Source organism: Chlorocebus sabaeus, chromosome 20, assembly GCF_047675955.1.
Source record: "Chlorocebus sabaeus isolate Y175 chromosome 20, mChlSab1.0.hap1, whole genome shotgun sequence".
NCBI lineage: Eukaryota > Metazoa > Chordata > Mammalia > Primates > Cercopithecidae > Chlorocebus > Chlorocebus sabaeus.
Genome location: NC_132923.1, coordinates 15,840,341 through 15,861,613, shown reverse-complemented (window position 1 = coordinate 15,861,613; position 21,273 = coordinate 15,840,341). Strand labels below are relative to the sequence as shown.

The following is a 21,273-nucleotide window of genomic DNA, read 5'->3' as shown; positions in this document are numbered from 1 at the left end:
ACCGACCAAGGAAGAACAGAACAGAATAGAAATGGATGTGAAGCTGGGCATGGTGGTTCAGGCCTGTCATCCTAGCACTTTGGGAGGCCAAGGCCAGAGGATTGTTTGAGCCCAGGAGTTCAAGAGCAGGCGGGGCAGCATAGGGAGACCTCATCCAAACAAATCTTTTTAAAAATTATCAACCGAGCATGGTGGCTCACGCCTGTAATCCCAGCACTTTGGGAGGCCAAGGCAGGCAGATGGATCACTTGAGGTCAGGAGTTCGAGACTAGCCTGGCCAACATGATGAAACTCTGTCTCTACTAAAAATACAAAAATTAGTCCGGCCTGGTGGCAGGTGCTCATAATCCCAGCCACTCGTAAGGTTGAGGCAGGAGCATCACTTGAGCCCAGGAGGCAGAGGTTACAGTGAGCTGAGATCACGCCACTGTACTCCAGCCTGTGTGACACAGCGAGACTCCATCTCTAAATAAATAAATAAATAAATAAATAAATAAAAAGTTGTCCAGGTGTGGTGGTGTACACCTGTGGTCCTAGCTGCTTGGAGGGGCTGAGGTGGGAAGATCACTTGAGCACAGGAGGTCAACGTTGCAGTGAGCTATGATTGCTCCACTGCACTCCAGCCTTGATGACAGTAAGATCCTGTCTCAAATTTTAAAAAAATTTTAAAAATAAATAAATAAATAAAAGGAAAAAAAAGAAAAAAAATGGGTGGGAAGTTAAGGTCAGTCATTCATCCTCCCCCCCACCACACCAGGACCATTTTGGTGCCCCTACTCATTGCCTCCCCTGCTCACCACCACCCTCACTCAAGCCTTCTCGGCAGCTCCCTGCCCTTCTTCCCTTTCAGCCTGGAGCGGCTGTGTTCTCTGTCCTACTTCTAACCAAAACCTACTCTCAGGAGAAGACTTGGTACCTTTCTTTATACTTGAGAGGACATTCTGTCCTTTTATCTTCTAGTTCTTCTATCGTCAGTCCTTTCCTTATTATGAATTAGCAAACACAAAATCTTTGTTCCCCAGGGTACAGAAAAGAATTTTAAGAGGTGGTTTTTCTCAGCCCCCTCAGCACCCTAGTCTATTTCTAACACCAACAAGACAAAACAAGGGAGAGGAAAGGAGAAGGAGATGGAGGACCAGTTGCAGGAGAGAAAGGAGAAAAAAATCCACAGTGGGGGTGGAGGAAGATCTCTGACTGCTTAACGACCCATCCTGTGGTTTTCAAAGACTGAATATAACAGCTGTGAAAGTGTGAGCAATGACGAAACTGGAGAGATGGGGTTGTAACAAGATGCAAGAACAATCTGAGGACTGAGAGCCATTTCAACGTGAGCCCCCAGCCTGAGAACAAGAACTTCTGTCTGGAGGTAAAAAGATCGGTTGGGGACCTGGGGTCCAGGTGGAGGGACGGGATGCTTGACAGAACTGCTCAGGCAAGGCAGGCTTCCCATGAGGTCCCTGAGAAACCTGCCTTTTGGAGGGAACTGTCCTCTGTCCTCTGGACCCTGGGGAGAAGGTTATTTCTGCCTGCCAGACCAGCATGCTCGCTCTTCTTCTATGGCCATTTAGGGATCCTGGCCCCACTCTGACATTCCTCAAATGGAGGAATTCCTCAAATTGCCAGAGGAAAGTTACCAAAGTTTAGATCAGCATTCTGCTGGAGCTCTTCAAGGCCTGGGCTGAGACAAGTCAGGAGGCACCACGCGGCTTGGAGCTGGCCCTGTGAGGCACCTCTAGGGGAAGTTCACGTCCTAGGTGGTTCACGTTGTGGGCCTCTTGGAGGTCCATGAATAGATTCATTCATGGGATTTGTGAATTTTGGGGAAAAATACATCTTTATTTTCACTAATCTTTAATTGAAAGTTAGCACTTGCTTCAGTTACGAATGTAGACAATGAACCACAATAGAATTTGCCATCAATAGAAAACACAAATATTTTCAAATCTCATTACAGTTGTTATAGATTTCTCCAAATGTCATTAACGCTCAGCACTACTGCAGAATTACAACAGTTATTAGGCTGATACCAGATCTAAAGAAGCATATGTACTGCTCTATCACACATTCTTCTCATGTTTTGACAACTGTCTTGTCATCATTTGTTCCCTTTATTATCCCATGTATCTTATTAATTTTTAAATGTTATTCTGAGAACGGACTCCATATGCCTTCCCAGACCACCAAAGAGGTCCATGGCCTCCTTTACCTCAGGCGCCTGCTTTGGTGTGTTGAGCAGGAAGTCCGAAATCTCAGACAAGAGCTTCAAGGGCCCCCCAGCCCAAACCTCTGTTTGCTAACAAGTCTGGTTCTACTTTAAGGCAGTTGGGGTTGTGGAGATAGAAAAAGAAGCGCCTTCACAGCAGCAAACGAGATCTTTCTGGGCATCTTTTTCAGTGTTGTGGGAGATCCGTATTCAGAGGTATTTGTGGAGCTCAGAGCTGACCTTCCAGCTCCTCTGAGAGGTTAGATCCGGGCTCCGGTGACAGAGGAAATGGAGTCTCTTTCTTGCCATCTTGTCCCCACCCTCCCCAGAAAACCTCTGGCAAAGCTTTATGTGTCATCTAACCGTCACCACATTCCTATGAGGGAGCTTTAAACACAAGAGGAATGTGAGACTGAGCGAGGTCTAGCAATGTGCCACAGGTCACACAAAGCTTGAATTTGAACCCAGGAGCCTACGAGACTCCAGGACCCCCTCCGGAGGCGCGGCAGAGACTCCAGGACCCCCTCCGGAGGCGCGGCAGAGACTCCAGGACCCCCTCCGGAGGCGCGGCAGAGACTCCAGGACCCCCTCCGGAGGCGCGGCAGAGACTCCAGGACCCCCTCCGGAGGCGCGGCAGAGACTCCAGGACCCCCTCCGGAGGTGCGGCAGAGACTCCAGGACCCCCTCCGGAGGTGCGGGAGAGACTCCAGGACCCCCTCCGGAGGTGAGGGAGGGAAGAGTTTCCCACAGTCTGTGAGCTGTTGCCTGAGAGAGGCCCCGGGCTCTGGGGCCACCAGCGCAGCTCGGGAGCCCCGGGGAAGATCAAAGGTGAGGATGCCAACTGCACGGGCACCCACCCCCGTGCCCGCGCTGGGGCTCACAACGTTGTAAGAGGGGAGACCCGCCCCTGGCGTGTAGTGGGCCCGGAAAATTCCCAGACTTTTCACGACCACCCGCTCTCCCCCTGTTGAGGGCCAGGTGCCGCTCTAGTACATGCTGCGTCCCCAGGACCCACCAGGCCCAACTTTGCACCCCCTCAACTCCCCTCCTAGTTTAGGCTTTCCCTGTCTAGCCCCCATGCTCGCTGGATGGTCCATGGCTGGAGTGACCAACGCAGGGCAGATTGGGGTCACTCGGCTTTGGCTGGAAGGCAGCGCCCTCTAGCGGCCAGAGTGCGGAATCAGCGCCGCCGGCTCCGCGCTGCCCGGCCTGCGTCACACCAGGGTGCTCCCCTCCCGGGCACCAAGGTCACTTCCCAGAGCATCCTTGCCCAGTGACCCCGCCTCCCCCCAGCGCTGGTGAGGGGCCCACAACAGACTTACACGCTCTTCTTCAACTCAGCCCTAGGCACCGCGAAGCCTGGCCACTCCAGTGGAGTGACCGGCTGCATCAGCCCCTCCAAGCCTGTCTGCCTGTCCTCTGTCTCCTTGGAAGCGGTCCCTACCCTGCGCCCCTCCCATCCCGCTGCACCAGTCCCTTAGGAAACACGCCTAGAGAAAGGACACGACCTTGTCAACATTCCATGGCTACGTAGTGCGGAGCCAGGACTGGAAGGAAGCCCGATCTCCTCAGCCCACCTTAATTCACCCACCGTATTCTTTAGGTACCAGCTCCCCAAAGCCCACAAACATCTATGAAGGCCTAACTCCATTGCCATCTTGCAGCCTTTCCACATCGCTCATCCAGAATTTCTCCTTTCCTGCCCCTTGACACTTTATAACCTTATTACTGTTCTTAGTACAGTCGTTCTTGTGTTACAGCTGTTCGTGAATGGATGAGTGGCTGTGAGGAAAGGGACAAAGAGGACTTCAAGAGAAAGACTCTCATAACTTGGGTTAGAATCCTGCTCCCCAACTTAGGAGCTGTGATTTTAAGCACGTCGCAAGGCCTCTCCAAGCCTCTATATGCTTCGTGCAAATAATAAATTTTACAAAATAATAATGGCTTAGTGTTTTATAACGACTAAACACAGTCTTGTAGGTAGATGTGCCTGGAACACTGTCCATTGATTCCAATATACGAAAGCATAAAAATAATCATAGCTATCATTTATTGAGCCCTTACTCTCTGCCAGGCATTATGCTAAGTAGTTTACACAGGTTACCTCATTTGACCCTCACCACCCTAGGAAGAAAATATTTTGTCACCATTTTATAGGTCAGTAAACTCATTTTCAGAGAGGTTAAGAAACTTGCCCAATATTACACAGATAGTAAGTGTGAAAGCCAGATCTCAAACATGGTGGTCTGACTCTAAAGACCATCTAACCCCTAAAACATCTTTGCCTCTGCTGTGTTAGTGATCTCTCTGTGCCCCGTGGTGCCTGACACATTATAGATGCTCCGTGTTTCTGAAATATGTCTATTTATTAAAAGCTGAGCATAGTGCCTGGCCCAGGAGCCTAAACTTGACCAAGTCATGCAACTATTAAGTTTTCGGACCAGGATTTGAACACAAACACTCTGGCTCTAGAGTCTATGCTTTTTAACCATAATTCTGGGCTGAATGAATAATTGCAATCCTTCTTTATCTTCCTCTTTGAATCAAATGATGCTTTGTCACTAAATAGTCTATGTTTCAAGAGTCACCAGGACATTCTGGTATAGCATGAAGGTATGATAACACAGGAGAGGGAGCAAGAAGAGGTCAAGGCTAGGGGACAGGACATTGGGGCCATACCTTGAGCCGCTGCTGGGATGTTTTATTAGGATTTTTTATTAGGATTGTGACAAATGTACATATAAGTACAGACAAAATTAATGATCGTCTCTACTTAGATTTTCTTTTATGTTTCTTAATAGTACTGTATAGTTTTTATCCTATAAGTCCTATTCGAATGTTTTACATTTTTCTGGACATTTCATGGGTTTTTTTGGTGGCTATAAAGAATGAAACTTTTTCTTCTACCATATTTTCTAATAATTATATCTAGGAAAAAACAATCTTATGTATTAATACCTTAAATTATTTATATACACTAATTTAGTTTATTTTATACAAATTATAATTACATAACATTCTATTCTGTGGATCTGCCATAATTTTTTCAACCATTCTTACCAGTGGGTCTTCACCTGTTTCCTTTTTTTGTGGGGGCGGGAGGGCGACGAAGTTTTGCTCTGTTGCCCAGGCTGGAATGCAGTAGTGTGATCTTGGCTATTGCAATCTCCGCCTCCCAGGTTCAAGCAATTATCCTGCCTTGGCCTCCTGAGTAGCAGATCACAGGCACCTGCCACGGTGCCCAGCTAATTTTTGCATTTTTAGTAGAGCCAGGTTTCATGTGGGCCAGGCTGGTCTCCAACTCCTGACCTCAGGTGAGCCGCGTGCCTCAGCCTCCCTAAGTGCTGGTATTACAGGTGTGAGCTACCACACCTGGCCTTCACCTGTTTCTATTTTTTTGGTATTATAAACAATGCTGCAGTGAATATCCTTGTACATATATACTAGCACACTCATGCTTTTATTTCTGTAAGCTATAGCCTAAGGGACAGGGTATGTGCATTTGAAATGTTCCCCCAAAGCTCCATAACAATGTATAGTTCTACCTAGAGTGAATGATTGCACCTATTTCTTCTTACCCTTACCAAACTTTGATTTATCAATTTTTAAATTTTTGTTCATTTAACAGGCGGTAATTCTGAAATTCTGAACTCTGAATTTTTAATTTGTACTTCCCTGAATACTTGTAAAACTAAAAAACTTTTTATTCCATTTCCTCTTTTGTGAACTGCCTATTCAGATACTCTTTTATTGTTTTTAATAATTCTTAAGTTTCTTGGGTTTTCCAGATGTAAGTTATATCACATATAAATAGTAATAAATTTGCCTTAAGACTTCCAATATTTATACCCTTTGCTTTATTTTCTTGTCTAAATGTAATGGCAAACACTTCCAGAACAATGTAAAATAACAGAAATAATAGGAAGCATCTCTGCCTTAAATTATCCTATATTTTACCATTAAATATGATGCTGAAATTTTATCTGAGATATACATTTCTCCATTATATTGAATAGTATTCATCCATTACCATTTTACTTAGGATTTTAGTGGGAATTAATGTAAGACTTTATCAGAAGGTAATATTGACTTTCTTTTTTAATCCAGTAGTATGTTAATTAATAATTTCCTAATATTAAATCATCCAAGAATTTCTAAAAATGAAACCTCATTCCATTTGTCATGGTGTGTTATATTTTTAATATCTTGTAGGACTGGTTAATTTTTTTGTGTGTGTAATTTTTGTTTTTGGTTTTCTTGAGACAGGGTCTCACTGTCAACCAGGCCAGAGTGCAGTGAAGATCATACCTCACTGCATCCATGAACTCCTGGGCTCCTCCCACCTCAGCCTCTTGAGAAGCTGGGACTACAGGTATGCACCACCACACCTGGCTAATTTTTGTACTTTTTGTAAAGACAGGGTCTCACCTTGTTGCCCAGGCTGGTCTCAAACTCCTAGGCTCAAGCGATCCTCCCACCTCAGCCTCCCAAAGTGTTGGGATTATAGGCATGAGCCACCACACCTGGGCCTTTCCATTTTTAAAAATTTAAATAAAATATTATAAAACAGAATACAGCGGCATATGAAAAGAATAACATAGTAGGCTGGGCGTGGTGGTTCACGCCTGTAATCCCAGCACGTTGAGAGGCCAGGGCGGGTGGATCACGAGGTCAGGAGTTCAAGATCACCCCGGCCAAGATGGTGAAACCCCGTCTGTACCAAAAATACAAAAATTAGGCGAGTGCAGTGGCAGGTTCCTGTAATCCCAGGTACTTGGGAGGCTGAGGCAGGAGAATCGCTTGAACCTGGGAGGTGGAGGTTGCAGTAAGCCGAGATCGTGCCACTGCACTCCAGCCTGGGCGACTGAGTGAGACTCTGTCTCAAAAGAAAAGAATAACATACTATGACCAAATGGTTTCAGTTTTTGTTTGTTTGTCTGGGACTGCAAAGATGTATCAATTTTAGGAAATCTATTAATGTAGATCACCATCTTAATATATCTTAAAGAAAAATAATATCATTTTAGTTGATATTTAAAGGCAATTAATAAAACATTCACATCCATCCTTGACATTTTAAAACTCTTAATAAAATAGAAATAATGTATATTCCTTAACATAATGAAATACATCTCATTCTCAAAGCTACTATAATACTTAAAAAGGAAACATTTAAGCATCCCCCATTAAACTTAGAAAAAAGACACACATTCATTATTACCATTATTATTTAATATTTTTCTGGAGACATTAACCAACACAATTAGAAGAAAGAAATCAGAGATATAAAACAGAAAAAGAATTATCATTATTTACACATAATATGATTGCATGACTGGAAAATCCAAGAGAATCAACTGAAAAATGATAGAATTAAGGGAGAGGAGCTGGATATGAAATTAATATCTAGTAAAAAAATAGCCTTTCATATATGAACAACAATGAAAAATTAAAAGATATAATGAATGATATAAAGAGACTGAAAAAATAAGTTAAAAGATACAATGAGTGGAAACAACAGATGCTGGAGAGGATGTGGAGAAATAGGAATGCTTTTACACTGTTGATGGGAGTGTGAATTAGTTCACCCATTGTGGAAGACAGTGTGGGGATTCCTAAAGGATCTAGAACTAGAAATACCATTTGACCCAGCAATCTCATTACTGGCCATATACCCAAAGGATTATAAATCATTCTATGATAAAGATGCACATGTATGTTTATTACAGCACTATTCACAATAGCAAAGACTAGGAACCAACCCAAATGTCCATCAATGATAGATTGGATTAAGAAAATGTGGCACATATACACCATGGAATACTATGCAGCCACAAAAGGATGAGTTAATGTCCTTTGCAAGGACATAGATGAAGCTGGAAACCATCATTCTAAGCAAACTTCATAAGGACAGAAAACCAAATACTGCATGTTCTCACTCATAAGTGGGAATTGAACAATGAGAACACATGGACACAGGGCGGGGCACATCACACACTGGGGCCAGTTGGGGGGTGGGGGCTGGGGGAGGGATAGCATTAGGAGAAATACCTAATGTAAATGACAAGTTGATAGGTGCAACAAACCAACATGGCACATTTATACCTAGGTAACAAACCTGCACAAGGTGCACATATACCCTAGAACTTAAAGTATATATTTAAAAAAAAAGATATAATGGGTAAAAGATGACATTTTCAATAGTGAAAAAGAATATGAATTACTCAAGAAACAAACTTAGCTAAGAAATGGACAAGGACTTTATGAAGAAAACTTCTATACATACCTGAGACACATATATTTGAAAAATGAGTATGACATTCTCAGATCAAAAGAATCAGTGTCACAACAAATTCAGTTCTCCCTAAGTTAAAACATAAATTGAACATATCCCAATTTTAAAATACCAATAGGACTTTTTCTTGGTGGTACACACAGTAGGAAAGGCGAGACTAGACAAGCCGACTATAAAAATCAAAAAAATAAATTTATAGAAAAATTCTTGTTTTCCCCTTTTGAATTTTAAATGCCGTGAATGTAATTACCTATTCAAAAGTTATAAACTACAAAACTTTATATTTTTGAAACATATACACACAGAGAAGATTTTTAAAAATAAAAATATTTATTTTATATACATAATTGCAATTTGCCCTTTTTGACCTAATGATATATCATGAATATCCCTCCAGGCCCATATTTATAGAAGTATCTCATTCTTTTAATATATATAATATTTTATTGCATAGATTCATGGAAACTTATTAAACCATTTCCCTATTGATGAAATTCAGGTGTTCGTTTTTCTTCAGTTTGTTTATTTTGAAACAGGGGTAATTTTTCTTAGCCAGGATTAGAAGGCATAACTATAAAAAATAAAACATAAAAATGTTGAAGGAAAATTATAGCCTCAATTGGAGGGAAACTTTCCTAAACAATGCAGGAAACCCAGACAACTTAAAGGAAAATATGATTAGATATGTTGTATTTAATTACATACAATGTAAATTTTCCTTGTGAAAAAAAGCATCATAAAACAAAGAGAAGAGACAAACAACAAATTGGGAGAAAGTATTTGCCTAAAGAAATGGCAGATGGGTTAATATCTCTAATATAGAGAAAGTTCCTAAAAGTTGAGTTAAGAAATATAAAGAATATGAACACACACAATTCATAGACAAGGGAATACTAATGACCAATAAGCGTATGAAAAGATCCTCAACCTCACTAATCATGGAAATGCAACATAAAACAGATCTAATTTTTCATCTATCAGATTGGCAAACATTTTAAAGTACAGATAATACTCAGCTGGCAAGGGCACAAGGAAATGTACACTATTAAGCATTCTTGGTGAACATCTGATTCTCAACAGTCTTTTTGGAGAGCAATCTGTTTATAGTAGAAAAAAGTTTTAATCCTCATATTCTTTGACCCAGCAATCCAATTTAACTTTATATATATATATATATACACACATATGAAAACAGCCCTACTGTCTCCCTACATCTCTCCCTCCCCTGCCCTCCCAGTATATCTCACTTGGTTTACCACCTCAATTCCCAGCCAGTTGGACTCTCATGCCCAAGCCCTCCTCTACCTCCATCATACTATAGCCAATGAAAGCTAGTGCCTGGGATGGGGAGATGGTCTTGGAGCCCTGGAAGGCTTTGTCTAGTGGGTCCCCCTGTGCTTTCAGGAGACTGAAGCCAAGGATACCAGCAGAGCCAACATTTGCTTCAAGTTCCTGGGCCTGCTGACAGCGTGCAGGATGCTGATGGAAACTGGCAGAGGCTGCTGTGCCCTGGCCATCCTGCTGGCAATTGTGGACATCCAGTCTGGTGGTGAGGATAGGCCCTAGAGCAGAGACGGCCATGGGGAGGATCCTGGGCTTGTGGGAAGGGCTGGATCCCATGATTTTCTCTGATGGGGAAACAAAGGACTCACTTTTTTTTTTGAGGGAGTCTCACTCTGTCACCCAGGCTGGAGTGCAATGGTGCGATCTCGGCTCACTGCAACCTCCGCCTCCCGGGTTCAAGCAATTCTCCTGGCTCAGCTTCCTGAGCAACTGGGACTACAGGCATATGCCGCCACGCTTGGCTAATTTTTGTATTTTTAGTAGAGATGGGGTTTCATCATATTGGTCAGGCTGGTCTCGAACTCCTGCCTGACCTCAGGTGATCCTCAGGAGCCCGGCTGACTCACTGTTCTTGACAATAAGGAAAGGGTAAAAAATATAGTGTCTTTTTCTTTTTTGTTAGAACTGATACTACTGCCTCTCTGTCAGACATTCTGCCTCTGCTACATGTTTCAAAGAGCCTGGTAATCTGTGCCTCAATCTAAGATTCCTTTAGGTTCCTATATACTATAAATTTATGAAATCCAGGTTTGAGATCCAGATACTGCAATCTTCATTAACTTCAGTACCTAGTTTAACCACTCTGCCTCAATTTGTGCATTTATAAAACGGGAACAGTAACACCTGTCTCTACGGCTATACTGAGGATTTGATATATAGAAAAGCACTCTAACAGAGACCCTATAGAAGTTCCAGCTGGAAAGCAGAAATAAAATATAAACCATTTTGGAGTTAATCAATGGCTGGGATTGCAAGTCTCCCTCAGATATAGGTCTTATAAGACCCATATCTCTTACTCTTGTAAGAGAATTGCATTTAATATGTAGGGGGAAGCCTCCATCTGTGCCTCTTCACCATTTTCATGTGAGTGAGTTTAGTTTACTGTGTATACCAAGAGGAGTCTTACAAAGAAAAGCAGGTCATAGGGGATCAAGCTGCCAAGGGAGTGGGGCTGGCAGCCTCAGCATCTGCCTGATGAGTTTTTAGCAGAGAGCTGGATGTAACCAAGGTTGGGGTTTTGCAAGGATCCATCATAGCGGGAGTAAAGCTAAGGGAGCTGAGGGTGGATATAAGGGAGAGATTATAGTAATGGACTACAAAATATAAACTACAGAAGGAAGTGAAGTTTGAGGAGAGTGAGGGGCAGTACAAAGGTGGCAGGGCCAACGCACTGGAAAATTAGGTCAGAGACACCCATGGAGCCGAAACAACCTGGGTTAACCCAACTATTTTCTCCACTTCTCTATCTAGGTTACAGATTACTTACAGGGAAAATCATCAAGTCGGCAGATTGGCACCGTCAGAGTCATGGTCTTTGGCTACCAATGGTCCCTCAATAATTAGTCTGTTTCTCCAGTCCATTCTCACTCCATTTCCGCACAGTGGCTGTTTTTAATCATCTCTGGTATTTCTGTGGTCTCTCTCATCCTATATCTCTTAGAAAAACTTTTACTCTTCCTTCAAGTCTCAGCTCCAGCACTAAATTCACTGTGAAGTTTTCCTGATTCTTCAGACTCAGGAATCTCTAAGATTCCTCAATTATAATAACTGTGGAATTAAATTGTAATTTTTTGCTAATCTGTTTTTACATTAGGCTTCAAACTCTGAGAGTGGCCAGGCACGGTGGTTCACGCCTATGATCCCAGCAGTTTGGGAGGCAGAGGCAGGAAGGTCGCTTGATGCCTGGAGTTCAAGACCAGCCTGGACAACATAGTGAGAATCTGTCTCTACAACACAAAAAATTAGCCAGGCATAGTGGTGCATACCTGTAGTGTTAGCTATTCGGAAGGTGGAAGCGGGAGGATTGCCTGAGCCCAGGAGTTCAAAGGTGCAGTGAGTTACGATTATGCCACTGCACTCCAGCCTGGGTGACAGAGCAAGACCTTGTTTAAAAAAATTTCTTTTTGGCCGGGCGCGGTGGCTCACGCCTGTAATCCCAGCACTTTGGGAGGCCGAGGCGGGCGGATCACAAGGTCAGGAGATCGAGACCATGGTGAAACCCCGTCTCTACTAAAAATAGAAAAAAAAATTAGCCGGGCGCAGTGGCGGGCGCCTGTAGTCCCAGCTACTCGGGAGGCTGAGGCAGGAGAATGGCGTGAACCTGGGAGGCGGAGCTTGCAGTGAGCCGAGATTGCGCCACTGCACTCCAGCCTGGGCGACAAAGCGAGACTCCGTCTCAAAAAAAAAAAAAAAAAAAAAAAAAAAATTTCTTTTTAATTAAAAATCCCCAGTCATCTAATGGTTAGGGGAAAAAAAAGGTCTGACAGTGGGGCTCATGTCCTGGTCATCATTGCCCCAGCAGGGCTTGGCAGGGTGAATACCTAAACATATTTGTTAAGTGGAGGAACAAATAAACCTATGAATAGATAGATGCTTTGAGCATATTATTTAGTCCCTTAATTTTCATTCTCCAGATGAATAAACTACTGCCCAAGTAGTTAGGTAACTTGCTTACAGTCACACAGCCATCAATAGAGCTGTAATTTGTATTTCCTGTCTGCCAGCACTGCTGCCAGGTTCTGCTTCAGTCCTTCCTTGAAGACTTCTAGTGATAAGGAGAAGTAATGGTGAAATTCAAAGAACACTACCTGACCTCTGGGTAATTCTTCCCTTTCCATTCCAGGATGCATTAACATCACCAGCTCAGCTTCCCAGGAAGGAACACGACTAAACTTAACCTGTACTGTGTGGCATAAGAAAGAAGAGGCTGAGGGGTTGGTCGTGTTTTTGTGCAAGGACAGGTCTAGAGACTGTTCTCCTGAGACCAGTTTAAAACAGCTGAGACTTAAAAGGGATCCTGGGATAGACGGTGTTGGAGAAATATCATCTGAGTTAGTGTTCACCATAAGCCAAGTCACACCGTCACACAATGGGACCTACCAGTGTTGCGCCACAAGCCAGAAGTCAGGTATCCGCCTTCAGGGCCATTTCTTCTCCCTTCTAGTCACAGGTGAGTCTCTAATACCCCTAATGCCACCAGGTGAGACACTGAGCAGAGTTGACAGCTGGTGATGTAACCAGATGGTTCGGGTCCTGGATAGGCAGTTTCCTTCTTCCTCAATCCTTTTCCAACATTCCCATTGGCAGATGCTGCCTTTCTTCAACGTGCACATACAAACATAAACTCATTTTGTCTTTAATTTTAAAACTCTTACTGGGGTGGCTATCGCATTTTTATTGACAGGGAGATGGTGACACAGGGATTGAAGAGATTTGTCCAATGCTACTCACCGACCGGTGAAAGTAAAAACAGATAGAAATTAGGCCTCCTGGCCAGGCACGGTGGCTTACGCCTGTAATCCCAGCACTTTGGGAGGCTGAGGTGGGAGAATCACCTGAAGTCGGGAGTTCAAGACCAGCCTGGCCAACATGGAGAAACCCCATCTCTACTAAAAATACAAAATTAGCCGGGTGTGGTGGCACATGCCTGTAATCTCAGCTACTCGGGAGGCTGAGGCAGGAGAATCGCTTGAAGTGGGAGGCGGGGGTTGCAGTGAGCTGAGATGGCACCATTGCACTCTAGCTTGGGCAACTAGAGTGAAACTTTGTCTCAAAAAAAAAAAAAAAGAAAAGAAAAAAATAAATTAGGTCTCCTGATTCCCAATTCAGAACTCTCCCAGAAATGTGGCTATATTTCTAAATTCAGGCAGACAAAGAGATTAGGTTTGAGATAATATGAGTATCTGTCTTAAGGAGCATTTAGTTGGAAGAAACAGAAACCCATTCAAGGTACCATAGATTAAAGGAGGAAAAAATAAAGCAAAAAGTACAGCTGGCCCTCATGAGCTCTAGCTCCTGGAATCAGAAACTAGAAAGGGGACAGGACGCAAAACAGTTACCATTTCAAACTCTGAGGCGGCAGGGCCTCTGGCTTCTGCATCTGTCTTTTTCACTCTGTGCGTGCTCCCCCGGCTCCATTACTACTTTGGCAAGTCCTAAATATGGCCACTCCAGCCCCAGCTTTATGTGGCTTCCTTAAGTCAAATTGTGCCCAACAGAAAGTGTCTGTGTTCCTATATTCCCAGACAACAGAGCAAGCCTCCACAATTCTGTGGGGGGAAAAAAAAAAAAAGTTTACCTGGCTGGGCTCTGTGGCTCACGCCTATAATCCCAGCACTTAGGGAGGCCAAGGCAGGCAGATCATGAGGTCAGGAGTTTGAGAGCAGTCTGGCCAATATGGTGAAACCCCATCTCTACTAAAAATACAAAAAACAAAATTAGCCAAGTATGGTGGCACACGCCTGTAGTCCCAGCTACTTGGGAGGCTGAGGCAAAAGAATCACTTGAACCCGGGAGGTGGAAGTTGCAGTGAGTCGTGATTGTGCCACTGCACTCCAGCGTGGGCGACAGAGCGAGACTCCGTCTAAAAAAAAAAAAAAAGTTTACCTTGAATTATATATTCAGCCAAACTATAAACCAAATGTAAGGAAAGAAAAAAGATACTATCACGAGATGCAACGACTCAAAAAAAATTTGCCTTCCACGTGATCTTTTCAAAGAAGCAACCAGAGGATGTGCTTCAGTAAAACAAGAAAGTGAATCCATAAAGGAGATAAAATGAGATACAGGAAACAAGGATCTAACAGGGAAAAGGAAATTCTAAGCTGGACACAGTGGCTCATGCCTGTAATCCCAGCACTTTTGGAGGCCAAGGTGGGAGGATCACTTGAGCCCAGGAGTTAGAGAAAAGCCTGGGCAACATAGGGAGACACCATCTCTAGTGGAAAAGAAAAAAAAAAAAAAGGAAATTCTAGAATTTAAAAAGGGCACTTAGTCCAGAAGAGAGCAAGAGAAAGAAGACTCTGGAAGGGAAATCTCTAGGAGGTAAAAATGGAATTGACAGATCATCTTTCTAAAGGCCCATTAAAAAGACCCGATAAAAGGATTAAACAAATGGATATGGAAAACTCTGCCAGTAAAAAAATAATAAAATCAGGCTCTAGAAAAAACTAAATTTTACAAAAGAAACATAGCACACAACTTGATTCTGCAAAAAATAACACAAAATCCAAATTATGTAAACATGACTAATTTAAATAAAATTTGTGATACAATTATTTTTGCAAGAATGCAGAGAAGGAAAATGGGTAAAAGTATAACCTTCATCTACTATAGCAGAAAGCCAACAGAAAATGTCTACATTTTATCACTAGGAAGCAGCAATATGAGCATATTATTTAGGAATATAAGACATCTTGAAGAGTTGGCAGTGGTTGTCTCAGACAATAAGCCTAGGAGGATAAAAGGGCACTGCCATTGTTCTCTAAGAACTTACAACTACTTTACTTTTTTTTTTTTTTTTTTTGAGACGGACTCTCACTCTGTGGCCCAAGCTGGAGAGCAGTGGCATGATCTTGGCTCACTCCCAGGTTCAAGTGATTCTCCTGCCTCAGCCTCCCAAATAGCTGGCACACGCCACCACCCTCGGCTAATTTTTTTGTATTTTCAGTTGAGACGGGGTTTTGCCATGTTGGCCAGGCTGGCCTCGAACTCCTGACCTCAGGCGATCTGTCTGCCTCAGCCTCCCAAAGTACTGGGATTACAGGTGTGAGCTACCGTGCCAGGCCTATCTTACTGTTAAAGAAAAATAAGTATAAATTACCCACTTACCACCACCCTCCCCCCATGAAAAACTGGCCCAGAGCCTTTGAACAAATGTTTTTAATCACCTCCTATGGTTCCTAGTTAATTCAAATATTCAACTTGTTTAGTTTGATTGACTTTCTTCCTTGCTTCCTGGTGTCTTCCTGTCTGACCTAGCCACAGCATTCAGCACTTCTGACTATTCCCTCCTTCATCAAAGTGTCATCTCTAGTGGTTTCTGTGACTGTACTCAAGTGGTTCTCTACCAGCTTGGCTGTTCTTTTGTCTTCTCTATTTCCTCCTCCCACCTCTCAAACATGAGTATTCATTCCCCAAGACTCACTTCTCATCACTTCAACCTTTTCTCTTTACTCTCTCCCCAGTTCTCATCTACCCATGATTTAAACCAGCATCTCAATGCAATTGACCATCAAATCCACTTCTCCAGTTCAAACCTCTTTCCTAAGTTTTAATTAAATGTTTAAACTAACAACTGTACTCCTAGCTCCTAGATGCCCCACCATTTCCTCAAACTCAGTACCAAAGCTATCCTCCTGAGACCGTTTCTGTTCATGACTGAAGTCAACTTTGGTTCCTCCTTTTTTCTTAACCCCCAATTCAGAGAGTTACTAAGTACTACTGTTCTTCCGCACAGCAGTACTTTGTTATTCCTTTCCTTCCAAAGGTGTTTTTCAGGTCTTCATCATCTCACACTTAACATATTCCAATAGTCTCCTAACTAGTGAGTCCCCTGAGTTCAGCAACTGTGCCCTACTCACCTTTGTATCTCCCACACCTACCACAGGGCCTAGCACTGAGCTGTTGCCTAATAAATGGTCAAGCAACTCTAAATACTGTTTCTGCCTCCACTCCATTCTACATACTGCCACCAGCTTGTCTTTCCAAAATGCTAATTTGTACATGCCACACCACTCAAAGTTTTAATGGCTTCTCACTGTCTATGGGATAAAGTCTAAATTACTATAGCCTGGCACTAGAGACTCTATAGCATTTCATTATATTTATGTGAATACATTGCTTCAGTTAAACTGCACTAGCAGATACTCCTCTTTCATTCATCCAACAAATATGTATAGTGCATCCCACACCCAGCGCTAAGCCTTGGAGAACAGAATGAGGTACAACACAGTCCTTGCTCCTTATAACCTAAAATTCCTGTTCTAATATATTGTTTTGGTTGTGAAGATTCTCCCTAAGAAAGAATGCTTTTCTCATCTCAGCATATTTAAGTATTACAGTCAGCACATCTAGATGGTTCCCCAAATGTGGAAATTAGGTGCATTTTGGAAGGTAAAACTGGTTAAGAGGAGACAAGTAACAGATAATAAACAATGTCAGCTGGGTGCGGTGGCTCACACATGTAATCCCAGCACTTTGGGAGGCTGAGGGGAATGGATCACTTGAGATCAGAAATTTGAGACAAGCATGGCCGACATGGTGAAATACCATCTCTACTAAAAATACAAAAATTAGCCGGGTGTGGTGGCACGTGCCTGTAACCACAGCTACTTGGGAGGCTGAGGCAAGAGAATCACTTGAATCTAGGAGGCAGAGGTTTCTGTGAGCCGAGATTGTGCCACTGCACTCCAGCCTGGGCGACAGAGCCAGACTCTGTCTCAAAAAAATAATAAAATAAAAAACAATGCCTGTAGTCCCAGCTACTAGGGAAGCTGAGGTGGGAGGATCGACTGGGCTCGGAGCTTGAGGCTGCAGTGAGCCATGATCACGCCACTGCACTCTAGCTTGGATGACAGAGCAAGACCCTGTCTCAAAAAACAAAAACCAAAACAAACAAACAAACAAAAAATCCAGATCTATTCCAAAGGGCAAGATTTTAACTTACGCTAAATTGCTTGACCCACTCTAGAAAATGGGGCTATTTGGGGATACCCAAGTCCAAAGTAACTAAGCTGTTTCAGCTATCTCTGTGGCAAAACTTCAGAATTACTTTAAGGTCTATCTGCATCCCCAGTGTCTGACACACAGGAGATTCTATTTATGGCTGCTTAAGTACATCATCATTACCCACAATGTTAAAGATACTTATTTGGGCAACAAATTACGGTGGGAGGAATCCTTGGAGATCATAAAAGAGATGTTATGAGATGATGCAAAAGGAGGTACTGATGATTTCTGAAACCCTCCCCTGATCCATGATTCTCTTTTGAACCAGAGACAGGGAACTACACAGTGACGGGACTGAAACAAAGACAACACCTTGAGTTCAGCCATAGTGAAGGCACTCTCAGTTCAGGCTTCCTACAAGAAAAGGTCTGGGTAATGCTGGTCACCAGCCTCGTGGTCCTTCAAGGTATGTCCAAAAGAGCCGTAAGCACCCCAAGCAATGAGGGTGCTATTGTATTTCTGCTATCTTGGTTATTCTCCAGGAGGAGAAGGTTGGAAAGGAAGTCCAGAGGGAGAGGAAAATGTTACTCAAGCCCTGGTTATCCACAGGAAAGTTCAAACCAGTTTCACTGATCCAAAGGCACTAAAGAGGAAGACAGATAAATCAGACTTTCCAAAGGGTAGGAGGTAAGACTTATTAGGAAAGAAGGCCTGTGAGAGAGGCAAGTTAGTACAACCACCTCTACTCGCTGCGTGAACAGAGGACTACAAGTTGAAGCAACAGATTTTTGACTATTAGAGGAAGAACAAGAGACAGACTTGGTTTGGAGATGGTTTTTTGTTTTTTGTTTTTTTCAGATGGAGTCTCCCTCTGTCACCCAGGCTGGAGTGCAGTGGCACAGTCTCGGCTCACTGCAAGCTCTGCCTCCCGGGTTCACGCCATTCTCCTGCCTCAGCCTCCCGAGTAGCTGGGACTACAGGTGCCCGCCACCACGCCCGGCTAATGTTTTTTTTTTTGTATTTTTTAGTAGAGATGGGGTTTTCACCATGGTCTCAATCTCCTGACCTCGTGATCCGCCTGCCTTGGCCTCCCAAAGTGCTGGGGATTACAGGCATGCCTGTAATCCTGGAGACGGGTTTTTGAACATTGCAGCTCCCCAGCAAAGGCTGATGGTCAGATTGAGTATATTAAACACATGTAGCTAAGTCTTCTGAAAATCATTTACCAATATGGATTGGCGTTTTCCCTATTAGATAATAAAAGTGAAACTTCCAATAATTTGTCATTATGTTTTTGCATAATAAGCAACTGATTCAGGTTTTTGCCTGTCCTTGGCATTCTTAACTCCATTTTATTTAGGCATTCCTCAAATCAATACCACTGTTTTGAGTGGCATTAGAATGTAAGCTCTATATATGTAAGGACTTTGTCTTCTTTACCCCAACAAAAAGTCCCACACATATAGCACACTCTTAATAAATTTGTTAAAGAACCTATATGATGAATCAGACGCTTTACACATGATGATTCTAACCTTATACAACCCTTGCAAGCAAACATCCCCTGGTTACTCATCAGGAAACAACATAAGGAAGTTAAATAGGGCCTGGTGCGGTGGCTCACGCCTGTAATCCCAGCACGTTGGGAGGCTGAGGCAGGCAGATCCCTTGAGCCTAGGAGTTTGAGGCCAGTCTGGGCAACACGGCGAAACCCCATCTATACAAATAAATAAAAACTTTGTCACACATGGTGGCACACACACCTGTAGTCCCAGGTTAAGGCACAAGGATCACCTGAGCCCAGGTTGGTTCAGGTTGCAGTAAGCCATGTTCATGCCACTGTACTCTAGCCTGGGTGACAGACTGAGACACTTTCTCAAAGGAAAAAAAAAAGAAAGAGTTAAATGTTGCCTGTCATAGCAATTAATACAGATCCTTCTCACTCTAAAACCTTACACTCAGTAATGACCTACTATAGGCAAAGCACCTCTTACCTCCTTTACCACCCCATTCATTGAGATCGACTCTTCCCCTTTCCAGAAACAGGACCACCTAAATATTCCCTATTCCAGTCCCTTATCTGCAAGTCATCAAAAGAAAATACAGATTTCAAAAAGAAAGCACAGACCTTATCTGTAATCCTTGATAAGGATCTTCTAAATTTAAGCCTATGCCAGTTTTCAGGAGGAAACATGAATATGAAACAGTCTGACCATTTAGACATAATTTTTTATTGACTTTAAATTCCCTTGGTAAGGCTACTGTAACCAGTAAAATACATTTTATTTTAGAATAAAAATTCTAAAGGGTAAATTGAGTCTAGCCATACAACCTACTACCAGTTACTATCTCTGATTCCCAAGTCATCCTAGAGAGGAAAAAAAAAAAAAATCTGGACTCTTTTTCCTTTTCCACTCAGGTGAAGAGAATGAGCTTTTGAATCCAATTTTTTGTTTTCTCCTGTATTCAAGTAGCTTTAAAGTTAACGAAAGGAAAAAACCAAAGCTCAATATTTGATTAAATGAGAAAATATACACTACTTAGAAGCTTTCTTTTCTTTATCCTTCTCCCCCAACTCAAGGCTTAGTAGAATTATGGAAAGAGGTAGTATTCAGTAGAACAGCACACATGCTTTTTCAGGTCCAGAAACACCACATAGATCAAGTTATCATGCTTACATGTGGGGAAGAGGAGGAGGGAGTTTCCTGGATCTCTGTGCCTCACAGCTCATGAAGCCAATTTCACTGAATATCCTCATCACTATGCCAACAATTCAGATCTATACATGGAAAACCTACCTTCAATTTTTTGAGTGGCATCTATTGCTTCTTTGATTGTCCCTTCCAGCAAGGAGCGATCAAAGACTAGCCCCCTTCCCACTCCCACCAGAATCAGATTTGCTCAAGATTACAACCCTAATTTAGTAATGTGCAATACATAAAATAGTTCCCACTTTCCTTTTCCAATCCCTTCACAGTCATGAGGGCCTATCAAACACACATCTCAGGACAGGTCAGACTTCATTATATCAGGTATTTTGTTGCTATTCTAAGTTACAAGGCAGTAATACAAACTTTCTTTTTCTTTCTACAGCTTTGTAAGCCTTGTGCCAAAAGAAACTTTTTAAAAAAGCTACAGCAAGATGAGTCTGACTCTAGCTTAGTATGCTTCTCATTACCACAGGCACAGAGAAGAAAGCAACAGGGCATAGGGGAAGAGATGCTAAATATACCAAGAATCTGTGGAAACATAAGCTGGGGCAAATCAGTGTGATCCTTGACTTTGCTGCTCACCATCAGAGCAAACCTGCCTTCTTCCCTCCTAAGCTCCAGTAAATAAACAGAACAGTTTTCACCAAAGTGGCTGGTATAGTCCTCAAATATTGGATAAATATGTGCGTTTTTGTACCCCAGAACAACTTCTCCTCCCTCCTCCTCAACATAGTAAAATAAGTCAAACAAAATGAGAACACCAAATTTTGGGGGAATAATTTTTTATTTAACACTGTAAAGGAAAGAGAGAGAAAACAAGCAGAGATAGGTAGGACAGAAAGGAAGACAGCCACACCCAGTGACTGACTTGGCATGAAAATGAGGAAATGCAGACAGACCTCAACATTCAATAACATCCACACAGCACTGCTGGAGGAAGAGGAAGATCTGTGCAGACCAGGAGCACCACAGACTACAACTGCCCAGCTTCAGCTAAACACTTGTTAACCTCTTTGGTCATTTCTCTTTTTAAATAAATGCCCATAGCAGTA

General features: G+C 42.8%; 2 protein-coding genes across 9 annotated transcripts in view; one reads left to right on the top strand and one right to left on the bottom strand.

The window, feature by feature from the left end:
* PDZK1 (PDZ domain containing 1) overlaps nt 1–4,155 on the bottom strand; it is a 49,907-nt gene extending 45,752 nt beyond the window's left edge. The window contains exon 1 of the mRNA XM_073008079.1: nt 3,526–4,155. The gene's annotated coding sequence lies outside the window, so the exon portion shown is untranslated. The remainder of the gene's footprint in view (nt 1–3,525) is intronic.
* Nucleotides 799–21,273, top strand: CD160 (CD160 molecule). Of its 8 annotated transcripts, XM_073008087.1 has the most exons (8): nt 803–1,366; nt 2,672–3,031; nt 6,470–6,575; nt 9,903–10,047; nt 11,656–11,774; nt 12,685–13,011; nt 17,839–17,976; nt 20,604–21,273. In XM_073008087.1, exons 5-8 carry the CDS (start codon nt 11,741–11,743, stop codon nt 20,609–20,611), a joined length of 507 nt encoding a protein of 168 aa, XP_072864188.1. In that variant the 5' UTR covers nt 803–1,366; nt 2,672–3,031; nt 6,470–6,575; nt 9,903–10,047; nt 11,656–11,740; the 3' UTR covers nt 20,612–21,273. The 8 variants fall into 8 exon arrangements, with proteins under 8 accessions (XP_072864185.1, XP_007975511.1, XP_072864188.1 ...); XM_073008085.1 differs by lacking the exons at nt 2,672–3,031; nt 11,656–11,774 and having other exon boundaries at nt 804–1,366; XM_037997397.2 differs by lacking the exons at nt 803–1,366; nt 11,656–11,774 and having other exon boundaries at nt 2,568–3,031.